Source organism: Entelurus aequoreus, linkage group LG19 (assembly GCF_033978785.1).
Source record: "Entelurus aequoreus isolate RoL-2023_Sb linkage group LG19, RoL_Eaeq_v1.1, whole genome shotgun sequence".
In the NCBI taxonomy this organism is placed as follows: Eukaryota; Metazoa; Chordata; class Actinopteri; order Syngnathiformes; family Syngnathidae; genus Entelurus; species Entelurus aequoreus.
In genome coordinates this window covers 1,831,119-1,844,432 of record NC_084749.1, presented here as the reverse complement: position 1 = coordinate 1,844,432, position 13,314 = coordinate 1,831,119, and the positions used below count along the sequence as shown (strand labels likewise).

The 13,314-nt window shown below is 36.4% G+C and overlaps 1 protein-coding gene across 1 annotated transcript in view; it reads left to right on the top strand.

Annotated features, from left to right (window-relative positions):
* Positions 1-13,314, top strand: part of LOC133634990 (noelin-2-like) — a 268,993-nt gene that overhangs the window by 234,565 nt on the left and 21,114 nt on the right. Inside the window, exon 4 of the mRNA XM_062027651.1 lies at positions 3,746-3,965. Coding sequence (XP_061883635.1) covers positions 3,746-3,965 — 220 coding nt within the window. The remainder of the gene's footprint in view (positions 1-3,745; positions 3,966-13,314) is intronic.

Genomic DNA, 13,314 nt, shown 5'->3' with positions numbered 1-13,314 from the left:
AAAAGGGTTGTTTCTTTCTGTTATTAATATTCTGGTTCCTACATTATACATCAATATATATCAATACAGTCTGCAAGGGATACAGTCCGTAAGCACACATGATTGTGCGTGCTGCTGCTCCACTAATAGTACTAACCTTTAACAGTTAATTTTACTAATTTTCATTCATTACTAGTTTCTATGTAACTGTTTTTATATTGTTGTACTTTCTTTTTTATTCAAGAAAATGTTTTAATTTATTTATCTTATTTGACAAATTTTTTAAAAAAGTACCTTATCTTCACCATACCTGGTTGTCCAAATTAGGCATAATAATGTGTTAATTCCACGACTGCATATATCGGTTGATATCGGTATCGGTTGATATCGGTATCGGTTGATATCGGTATCGGTAATTAAAGAGTTGGACAATATCGGAATATCGGATATCGGCAAAAAGCCATTATCGGACATCCCTATTAAAAACCCTTCTTTTTTAAAAAAAGCCTATTTTTAGATATACTGTATGCATACAAGTTTTAGCTATTTGGCTGTTCTAGTTTTTATTTTTATTTATTTGTATTATCTTTTTAATATATATATTTTTTAATTTAATTGAAATTTTTTTAAATTAAATTTTATTTTATTTTTATATATATTTTTTTTTAATACACTGTAGCACTTTGAGGTTGTTTACTCAATGTAAAGTGCTTTTTCACAAATAAAATCTATTATTATTATTATTATTAGCAACAAGGTTTCCTGCATACTCCTTTATCTCCTACAATCAGACATCTATCGTCTTACTGTAGCGACTCAATGCAGTCTACAAAACCCAAAAAGCCGTGAAGTTGTCACGTTGTGTAAATGGTAAATAAAAACGGAATACAATTGTCAGGTTCAAACACCGATGACATCTATTAAACAAGACAAGAGGCAAAGAATCAAACAGAGGCTGACAATACTTGGACCTTGGGGTTTGTTTTCCCGGAATGCAAAGGAAAGTTGGCGCGGGCAAGGCGTGAATGTGAGTACATATTTATTCAAACTAGGGATGTCCGATAATGGCTTTTTGCCGATATATCCGATATGCCGATATTGTCCAACTCTTTAATTACCGATACCGATATCAACCGATACCGATATCAACCGATATATACAGTCGTGGAATTAACACATTATTATGCCTAATTTGGACAACCAGGTATGGTGAAGATAAGGTACTTTTTAAAAAAATGAATCAAATAAAATAAGATAAATAAATTAAAAACATTTTCTTGAATAAAAAAGAAAGTAAAACAATATAAAAACAGTTACATAGAATCTAGTAATTAATGAAAATTTGTCAAATTAACTGTTAAAGGTTAGTACTATTAGTGGAGCAGCAGCACGCACAATCATGTGTGCTTACGGACTGTATCCCTTGCAGACTGTATTGATATATATTGATATATAATGTAGGAAGCGGAATATTAATAACAGAAAGAAACAACCCTTTTGTGTGAATGAGTGTAAATGGGGGAGGGAGGTTTTTTGGGTTGGTGCACTAATTGTAAGTGTATCTTGTGTTTTTTATGTGGATTTAATAAAAATTAAAAAAAAACAAAAAAAAAAACGATACTGATAATAAAAAAACCGATACCGATAATTTCCGATATTACATTTTAACGCATTTATCGGCCGATAATATCGGTCTGACATCTCTAATTAAAACACTAACAAACTACAAAAAAATGGAAGCAAACAAAAGGCGCGCACAATGGCGGAGAACAAACTTGACTAATGAAAACAAAAGACTAGCACAAAGGCAATTAACTATGAACAGGAAACAAAAACACTTACTGTGGCATGGCATGAGGCAGGAACTATAATAAACAGCAATCTCATGGGTAGCAGAGGTAGTATGGATGGATAAGGTAGATCATGTCAGCAGAAACACACAGGCTTAAATAGCAGTGACATGATTAGTGACAGGTGTGCGAGTGCAAAGCGTGAGACGGGTGCGTGACATGACAGGTGAAAACTAATGTGGTGACAAAACAAACAAGAGTGCACAAAAGAGTCCAAAAACAAAACCCAACATGACTAAAACAAAAACATGATCAACAGACATGACAGAGGCAGAATTGAGGAGAAACGTGTCAACCTGTAACCTCTTACAGTGTCACCCACGCTCTGGCGAAAGATTGTACGCCACCTCTTTTTATTTGGACTTTCCCTGTTTACACAACAACATATGTTTCTTAAAGGAATGGGGAGTATGTAAACAGTCATTGTTTTCGGTCACATTAACACAAAAGAAAAAGATGCCTCAGGCTTGGGCTAATCCTGGCTTCAGCTTGGACAGGTCTTCCATGACAATAGATAGCCCCCGCCCGTCTCCTCTCAGCGTACACAATGGAATTTTCCAAGCCTTTGCTTGGTGCAACAAAGACAGCCTCTTGTCTGTTCATTGGGAACTCAGTGAATGGAAAGTTTTTTTATAATTAACATACAAAATTGACTAAAAACAAGTGTAAAACTAGCTAAAAAAAAGTTAACTAGCAGTTGACTAAGAAGAGCAAGGAGAAATTTAACTTTGATACTGTAAAAGACGCAATTTTTGGCTGTAAATAACCACAACGGTTTCATCTGTTCAGCTTGTGTGATTAAGAGGGGATAAACGGGGAAGTCCTTCACCTTGTTTTATCATATATTAATGCCTTTGCACATGGCGGGCTTTGCTTTTGTATACAAAATAAATCAACACAAAATCCGTACTTTGGAGCAATGTTCACGGACTCTCGTATTTGGCTTGTTAGCTTCCCGTAATTTCGAAAATGGCATAAAAAAGTCAGCATGTACCAGGTTAAATGACTTTAAGGTGTACGGGGGGAAAATATTGATCAACAAGTTAGCATGTTAATGCTAGCAGGTAACATGCTAACGTTAGCCTGCTAACAGTTAGCATGTGTCACGTACCACGTTATATGACTAAGACTGGTGAGTTTTTCTTGTGCGACGAAGTCCTTCACCTTGTTTTATCATATATTACTGCCTTTGCACATGGCAGCGTTTACTTTTGTACACAAAATAAATCAACGCAAAATCCGTACTTTGGAGCAATGTTCACGGACTCTCGTATTTGGCTTGTTAGCTTCCCGTAATTTCGAAAATGGCATAAAAAAGTCAGCATGTACCAGGTTAAATGACTTTAAGGTGTACGGCGGAAAATATGGATCAACAAGTTAGCACGTTAATGCTAGCAGGTAACATGCTAACAGTTAGCATGTGTCACGTACCACGTTATATGACTAAGGTGTACGGCTGCAAAATTGACTAAAAACAAGTGTAAAACTAGCTAAAAAAAGTTAACTAGCAGTTGACTAAGAAAAGCAAGGAGTAATTTAATGTTGATTCTGTAAAAGACGCAATTTTTGGCCGTAAATAACCACAACGGTTTTATCTGTTCAGCTTGTGCGATGAAGAGGGGATAAACGAGGAAGTCCTTCACCTTGTTTTATCATATATTACTGCCTTTGCACATGGCGGGGTTTGCTTTTGTACACAAAATAAATCAACACAAAATCCGTACTTTGGAGCAATGTTCACGGACTCTCGTATTTGGCTTGTTAGCTTCCCCTGCGAAAATGGCATAAAAAAGTGAGCATGACTTCAAGGTGTACGAAAAACGGACTAGTGGGTTCCCGCTGGAGAATTTAGATGAACAGACGTCAAAACCGGGTCGACGTATTCTAAGGTTTTAATGGCCCCGCCTCTCTTCTAGGAGTTAAAAGACAAGGTGAGCGAGCTCCTGCGCCGCCTCCCCGTGCTGGAGCAGTACAAGTCCGACACCAAGATGATCCTGCGCCTGCGAGAGGAGGTGAGGAACCTGTCCTTGGCCCTGATGGCCATCCAGGAGGAGATGGGGGCCTACGACTACGAGGAGCTGCGCCAGAGGGTCCTGCTGCTGGAGACCCGCCTGCACTCCTGCATGCAGAAGCTGGGTAAGGCGCACCAAATGGCTCCCCCGTGGATTTTTAATCGTAAACGTTCACATTCTATCCCAACACTGTGATAAAATGCAATTATTGATTAAAACGGGGGTCCTGGTGGCTCTTTCAGAGATGTGTGAAAATGGCAAAATATATTTTTGGTTTTAATAATGTTTGTGTAGGAGGACAAATATGACACAAACCTCCCTAATTGTTAGAAATCCCAGTTTATATGAAACATGCTTCACTGATGAGAGTATTTGGCAAGCACCGATTTCAGCAATCCTTGAACGCACCGTAGTTTGTTTACTTTCAGAAATACATGTTTTTTTTCTTTGTCTCATTTTGTCCACCAAACTTTTTATACTGTGCGTGAATGCACAAAGGTGAGCTTTGTTGATGTTATTGATTTGTTGGAGTGCTAATCAGGCATATTTGGTCAATCCATGACTGCAAGCTAATCGATGCTAACATGCTATTTAAGCTAGCTGTATGTACATATTGCATCATTATGCCTCATTTGTAGGCTCCTTTAATTTACTTTATTTATATCCTATTTTATTCATATTTGCATGTCTCATGACACGTTATCTGTATGTAATGAGGTGGCATTTCTCATATTTGTTCCAGGCCACAGCAATTTTGATAGTAGGCTATTATAGCTAACACACCATGTGTTGCCTTCATTATAACACTCATATAAGACTTTTAAAGTCATTTTGATAGTAGGCTAATATAGCTAATATAGACACTTACATCATGTGTTGTCTTCATTATAACACTTATATAAGACTTTTAAAGTCATTTTGATAGTAGGCTAATATAGCTAATATAGACACTTACATCATGTGTTGCCTTCATTATAAGACTTTTAAAGTCATTTTGATAGTAGGCTAATATAGCTAATATAGACACTTACACCATATGTTGCCTTTATTATAAAACGTACATAAGACTTTTAAAGTCATTTTGATAGTAGGCTAATATAGCTAATATAGACACTTATATCACGTGTTGCCTTCATTATAAGACTTTTAAAGTCATTTTGATAGTAGGCTAATATAGCTAATATAGACACTTACATCATGTCTTGCCTTCATTATAGCATGTATATAAGACTTTTAAAGTCATTTTGATAGTAGGCTAATATAGCTAATATAGACACTTACATCATGTGTTGCCTTCATTATAAGACTTTTAAAGTCATTTTGATAGTAGGCTATTATAGCTAATATAGACACTTACATCATGTGTTGCCTTCATTATAACACTTATATAAGACTTTTAAAGTCATTTTGATAGTAGGCTAATATAGACACTTATATCATGTGTTGCCTTCATTATAACACTTATATAAGACTTTTAAAGTCATTTTGATAGTAGGCTAATATAGCTAATATAGACACTTACATCATGTGTTGCCTTCATTATAACACTTATATAAGACTTTTAAAGTCATTTTGATAGTAGGCTAATATAGCTAATATAGACACTTACATCATGTGTTGCCTTCATTATAACACTTATATAAGACTTTTAAAGTCATTTTGGTAGTAGGCTAATATAGCTAATATAGACACTTACATCATGTGTTGCCTTCATTATAACACTTATATACGACTTTTAAAGTCATTTTGATAGTAGGCTAATATAGCTAATATAGACACTTACATCATGTGTTGCCTTCATTATAAGACTTTTAAAGTTATTTCGATAGTAGGCTAATATAGCTAATATAGACACTTACATCATGTGTTGCCTTCATTATAACACTTATATAAGACTTTTAAAGTCATTTTGATAGTAGGCTAATATAGACACTTACATCATGTGTTGCCTTCATTATAACACTTATATACGACTTTTAAAGTCATTTTGATAGTAGGCTAATATAGCTAATATAGACACTTACATCATGTGTTGCCTTCATTATAAGACTTTTAAAGTTATTTCGATAGTAGGCTAATATAGCTAATATAGACACTTACATCATGTGTTGCCTTCATTATAACACTTATATAAGACTTTTAAAGTCATTTTGATAGTAGGCTAATATAGCTAATATAGACACTTACATCATGTGTTGTCTTCATTATAACACTTATATAAGACTTTTAAAGCCATTTTGATAGTAGGCTAATATAACTAATATAGACACTTACATCATGTGTTGCCTTCATTACAACACTTATATAAGACTTTTAATTTTTTGCGCCTCCAAACAGATTTTAAAGGTTTATTTTGTGGTCCAATATGTGTCTTTCAACATTGTGCGTTGCCGACCCCTGCTTGAAATGACTATCACAAACAGTCAAATGTGTCCGACATTTACACCCAAGCCCACTTGCTCATGTTGTAGTCTTCAATAATGAAGAAGTTTGCTCGAAGGCCAGGATGAATAATTGATGGTGTTTTCACACGGCTAAACTGAGGATTTAACACACAAAATAACAAATGGGCTGACGAGGATGAGGAGGCAAAAATACATAGAATACATAATAATGAGGGATGTCAAATTTAATGCAATAAATATTATTTATAAATGCTGAATGGGCGACTACGACTACGAGGATGGGTTTGTTATACGCTCAGTGATTAGGTCAACACATATGCCAGATGTACTCGCTGGTACCAAAATGTATTTCGATACTTTTTGGTACTTTTCTAAAATAAAGGGGACCACAAAAATTGCATTATTTTAACCAAAAATCTTAGTGTACATGAAACATATGTTTATTATTGCAATTTAGTCCTTCAATAAAATAGTGAACATACTAGACAACTTGTCTTTTAGTAGTAAGTAAACAAACAAAGACTCCTGTCATGATCCGTGGTCCGGATCATGTTTTTGTTATGTTCTGTTAGTTTTGGACGGCATTAGTTCCTGTTTTTTGTGCACTCTTGTTTGTTTTGGTTGCCATGGTTGCGTATTAAGTTTCGGGACGCTCACCTGGCTCTAATCGTGAGATGTTGTTTAAGCCGGCTTTTGCGAGTCAGTCGGCCTGGCGTCATTGTTTGTGTCATGCGATGCCATAGTTTATGCTAAGTGTTTACCTCATGCCTTCCCAAGCAAGTCGTGTTTGTTCCACGCCATAGTTTATGCTGTTTGTTTCATGCCACAGTTTTGTGTTGGTTCCACGCCATAGTTTATGCTGTTTGTTTCATGCCACAGTTTTGTGTTGGTTCCATGCCATAGTTTATGCTGTTTGTTTCATGCCACAGTTTCGTGTATGTTCCACGCCATAGTTTATGCTGTTTGTTTCATGCCACAGTTTCGTGTTTGTTCCACGACATAGTTTACGCTGTTTGTTTCATGCCACAGTTTCGTGTATGTTCCATGCTGTTTGTTTCATGCCACAGTTTCGTGTTTGTTCCACACCATAGTTTATGCTGTTTGTTTAATGCCACAGTTTCGTGTTTGTTCCATGCTGTTTGTTTCATGCCACAGTTTCGTGTTTGTTCCACACCATAGTTTATGCTGTTTGTTTCATGCCACAGTTTCGTGTTTGTTCCATGCTGTTTGTTTCATGCCACAGTTTGGTGTTTGTTCCACACCATAGTTTATGCTGTTTGTTTCATGCCACAGTTTCGTGTTTGTTCCATGCTGTTTGTTTCATGCCACAGTTTCGTGTTTGTTCCATGCTGTTTGTTTCATGCCACAGTTTCGTGTTTGTTCCACACCATAGTTTATGCTGTTTGTTTCATGCCAGTTTCGTGTTTGTTCCATGCTGTTTGTTTCATGCCACAGTTTCGTGTTTGTTCCACACCATAGTTTATGCTGTTTGTTTCATGCCACAGTTTCGTGTTTGTTCCATGCAGTTTGTTTCATGCCACAGTTTCGTGTTTGTTCCATGCTGTTTGTTTCATGCCACAGTTTCGTGTTTGTTCCATGCTGTTTGTTTCATGCCACAGTTTCGTGTTTGTTCCACACCATAGTTTATGCTGTTTGTTTCATGCCACAGTTTCGTGTTTGTTCCATGCTGTTTGTTTCATGCCACAGTTTCGTGTTTGTTCCACACCATAGTTTATGCTGTTTGTTTCATGCCACAGTTTCGTGTTTGTTCCACGCCATAGTTTACGCTGTTTGTTCCATGCCACAGTTTCGTGTTTGTTCCATGCTGTTTGTTTCATGCCACAGTTTCGTGTTTGTTCCACGCCATAGTTTATGCTGTTTGTTTCATGCCACAGTTTCGTGTTTGTTCCACGCCGTAGTTTATGCTGTTTGTTTCATGCCACAGTTTCGTGTTTGTTCCACGCCATAGTTTATGCTGTTTGTTTCATGCCACAGTTTCGTGTTTGTTCCATGCCATAGTTTATGCTGTTTTTTTCATGCCACAGTTTTGTGTTGGTTCCATGCCATAGTTTATGCTGTTTGTTTCATGCCACAGTTTTGTGTTGGTTCCATGCCATAGTTTATGCTGTTTGTTTCATGCCACAGTTTCGTGTATGTTCCACGCCATAGTTTATGCTGTTTGTTTCATGCCACAGTTTCGTGTTTGTTCCACGCCATAGTTTATGCTGTTTGTTTCATGCCACAGTTTCATGTTTGTTCCATGCTGTTTGTTTCATGCCACAGTTTCGTGTTTGTTCCACGCCATAGTTTATGCTGTTTGTTTCATGTCGCAGTCTCGTGTTTGTTCCATGCCGTAGTTTATGCTGTTTGTTTCATGCCACAGTTTTGTGTTGGTTCCATGCCATAGTTTATGCTGTTTGTTTCATGCCACAGTTTCATGTTTGTTCCACGCCATAGTTTATGCTGTTTGTTTCATGCCACAGTTTCGTGTTTGTTCCACGCCATAGTTTATGGTGTTTGTTTCATTCCACAGTTTAGTGTTTGTTCCACGCCATAGTTTATGCTGTTTGTTTCATGCCACAGCTTCGTGTTTGTTCCACGCCGTAGTTTACACTGTTTGTTTCATGCCACAGTTTCGGGTTTGTTCCACGCCATAGTTTACGCTGTTTGTTTCATGCCACAGCTTCGTGTTTGTTCTACGCCATAGTTTATGCTGTTTGTTTCATGCCACAGTTTCGTGTTTGTTCCACGCCATAGTTTATGCTGTTTGTTTCATGCCACAATTTCGTGTTTGTTCCACGCCATAGTTTATGCTGTTTGTTTACCTCATGCCCTGCCAAGGTTTCTTGAGAAGATTAAAATATGTTCCTACCTGCAAGTCCTGTCCGGAGTGATCCGTTTGCATCCCGGGGAAACAAACCTCGCAGCAAGCTGAGACATACCCCCCCCCCCTCCCCCACCCCCCTCGTGACAACTCCTAATTAGTCTGCTGACATATGCAGTAACATATTGTGTCATTTATCTACCTATTATTTTGTACACATTATTAAGGAAAAGCTGTAAAAAATTATTATTAATTTACTTGTTCATTTACTGTTAATATCTGCTTATGTTCTCTTTTAACATGTTCTATCTACACTTCTGTTAAAATGTAATAATCACTTATTCTTCTGTTGTTTGATACTTCACATTAGTTTTGGACGATACCACACATTTAGGTATTGATGCGATACCAAGTAGTCACAGGATCGTACATTGGTCATATTCAAAGTCCTCATGCGTCCAGGGACGTACAGTATTTCCTGAGTTTATAAACATAATATACATTTAAAAAAAACGAAAGATGATGTTATGATGCCAAAAAGATATCGATGTAATCATAGTAGTATCGACTAGTGCGGAAATACGACCACATCACACCAGTTCTCAAATCCCTTCACTGGCTTCCTGTTCCACTCAAAGTCTCCCTACTAACCCACCAGTGCCTCCATGGAAATGCCCCCCCTCTACCTCAAAGAACTACTCACCCCCAAATCCTCCACATCCTCCGCTCCCAGTCTTTGGAACGCTCTCCCTGACCACCTGAGGGCACCACAGACTGTGTATGCTTTTAAAAAAAGGCTTAAAACCCCTTTTCTTAAAAATAGCCTTTTTTTAGATATATGCGCGCTAGTTCTAGATTTTATTTGTATTTCTTTTTATTATCTTTTTATTTATTTTTTTAATACACTGTAGCACTTTGAGGTTGTTTGCTCAATGGAAAGTGCTTTTTTTTTTTTTACAAATAAAATCTATTATAATAACTATATACGTGCCTGTACTTGGTATCATTACAGTGGATGTCAGGTGTAGATCCACCCGTGGAGTTTGTTTACATTTTGACGCCGGTGAGCTACGGTGTGTAGTGAAGCATGTTTAGCTATTCCTCGTCCTGCAGTGATAATGATACTTGAAAGAAACTCACTTTATTTGTCGCCATTGTCGGCAAAAATTTGTGATTTAGAAGTAGCTAGCTGCTAGCTAGCTAGCCATGTCTTAAAGCACCTCTTCCTGAGGGTGTTTCAGTGTTATAACTTCACCTTTAATAAATGCGTCCATTCTCCCTTTTCTGTCTACACACTGTGTCTGCTTGTAAGTACTCTGTGTGTGTGCGCTGCCGAATATGCTCCTCTGCTCGTTAAACCAGCAATGTCACGACGTGACGACGATGGAGGGGTAGGGGAGTGTGGGACCGGTACTTTTTAGAGGCGGCATAGTACCGAATATGATTCATTAGTATCGCAGTATCGCTGAATTGTGGCCCCCATGTTGAATTGGCACCGCTGTTTTAGTGCGTATTTATTCTGTATTATTACTAAATGTATTATTGTCTGAATGTGTCATCCTGGTCCACCTGGTTTTACTTCACATTATGTGGGGCTTGAAATGAAGCATCAATAAAACCTGCAGTGTAAAACACATCAATGGAGGAGACTGATACCACCCAACTATACGTTTTCCTGTACAAATGTGTGTGTGTGTGTGTGAGTGTGTTTCTACCCTTCTTGAGACATTAACAAGGAAAAGTAGCTTCCATATGAGGAGGTGTGAACAAGTGATGACATAAATCATGGTCCCAATACAGGAAAAACCATTGCATCTAATAGAGAGCCAAATACTAGAGTCCGTGAACATTGCTCCAAAGTCAGGATTTTTTTGTTGATTTAAAGTGCATACAAAAGTAAACATTGACAGGTGCAAAGGCAGCAATATATGATAAAACAAGACGGCAGCTAAAGAAGGACTTCCCCATTCATCCCCGAAAAAAAATGCCAGGTCAACGGCTGATTTTACGACTTCCGGTGCTGACGTAAGACAACCCACATGTGACCATAGGATGAACAAATACACTACGCTACTAAGACTATAGTGGCCATTAACAGTTAGCTTCTACAGCTGGGTTGCCCAAAGTGCGGCACAGGGGCCATCTGTGGTCCCGGACTCCTTTGTCATCGGCCTTAAGCACGTTACAAATAACAAAAAATAGAGATCTCATTTGCACCCCCTGGTGGTGACATCTATCAAAATGAGGGTGGTCCCAAAAAGGAGGGACTTTGTTTCGGTTTTAAAAGTGCCCCCCCTCTGGTGAACATATGAAATACAAAGTGTGTGTGAAAATTTGAAGTGCTCCCCCTCTGGTCAACATATGAAATAACAAGTGTGTGTAAAAATTAGAAGTGCTCCCCCTCTGGTCAACATATGAAATAACAAGTGTGTGTAAAAATTTGAAGTGCTCCCCCTCTGGTCAACATATGAAATAACAAGTGTGTGTAAAAATTAGAAGTGCTCCCCCTCTGGTCAACATATGTAATAACAAGTGTGTGTAACAAATTGAAATGTGCCCCCTTTGACCAAAATTAATTTAAATACAATGAATATGTATATAGAGACATACTGTAATAACTTGAAGTAAATAATGAAGATTAAAAACCAATTACAAAAAATAAAAAATGAATTAACTAAAAGCAGTCTTTTTCTCACAATGTGTCGACTTTTTTCTTATAAAATTGGGAGCAATTTCTCATATTCTTTGTTTCTGTAATATTGCAAAATTTTCTCGTAAAATTATTACTTTATGTAAAAATTATTACTTTTAATGCAAAATGGTGACATAAAATTCTGACTTTTATCACAATATTGCCAATTTTTTTGTTGTTCCTGTAAAATTGTGAAATTTTTTGAGTAAAATTATGGCTTCTGTCATAATTTTGCCAAGTAAAATTCCGATTATTGTTATATTGCCCAAATTTTTAAAAATGTTCTTATACAATTGTGACTTTTGTCGAGTACAATTATGACTCTTTTCATAAAATTTCCAACATTTTAAGCTTTTCTTGTAAAATTGCGACTGTTAGAGTAAAACACCAACTTTTATCATAATATTGCACAAATATTCAGTTTTTCTTGTAAAATTTTGAAAAACAATAGAGATCTTCTTCGCACCCCTGGTGGTGACATCTATCAAAATGAGGGTAGTCCCAAAAAAGAGTTTTTTTTTTATTTGACTGTGTGTCGCTTTTAAAAGTGCTCCCCCTCTGGTCAACATATGAAATAACAAGTGTGTGTAAAAATTAGAAGTGCTCCCCCTCTGGTCAACATATGAAATAACAAGTGTGTGTAACAAATTGAATTGTGCCCCCTTTGACCAAAATTAATTTAAATAAAAGTAATATGTATATAGAGACATACTGTAATAACTTGAAGTAAATAATGAAGATTAAAAACCAATTACAAAAAATAAAAAATGAATTAACTAAAAGCAGTCTTTTCCTCACAATGTGTCGACTTTTTTCTTATAAAATTGGGAGCAATTTCTCATATTCTTTGTTTCTGTAATATTGCAATATTTTCTCCTAAAATTATTACTTTTAATGCAAAATGGTGACATAAAATTCTGACTTTTATCACAATATTGCCAATTTTTTTGTTGTTCCTGTAAAATTGTGAAATTTTTTGAGTAAAATTATGACTTTTGTCATAATTTTGCCAAGTAAAATTCCGATTATTGTTATATTGCTCAAATTTTTAAAATTTTCTTATACAACTGTGACTTTTGTCGAGTACAATTATGACTCTTTTCATAAAATTGGGAACATTTTAAGCTTTTCTTGTAAAATTGCGACTGTTAGAGTAAAACACCAACTTTTATCGTAATATTGCACAAATATTCAGTTTTTCTTGTAAAATTTTGACAAAAATAGAGATCTTCTTCGCACCCCTGGTGGTGACATCTATCAAAATGAGGGTGGTCCCAAAAAGGAGGGATTTTTCAAGTTGACTGTGTGTCGCTTTTAAAAGTGCTCCCCCTCTGGTCAACATATGTAATAACAAGTGTGTGTACCAAATTGAAATGCGTCCCCTTTGACCAAAATTAATTTAAATAAAATTAATATGTATATAGAGACATACTGTAATAACTTGAAGTAAATAATGAAGATTAAAAACCATTTACAATAAATAAAAAATGAATTAACTAAAAGCAGTCTTTTTCTCACAATGTGTCGACTTTTTTCTTATCAAATTGGGAGC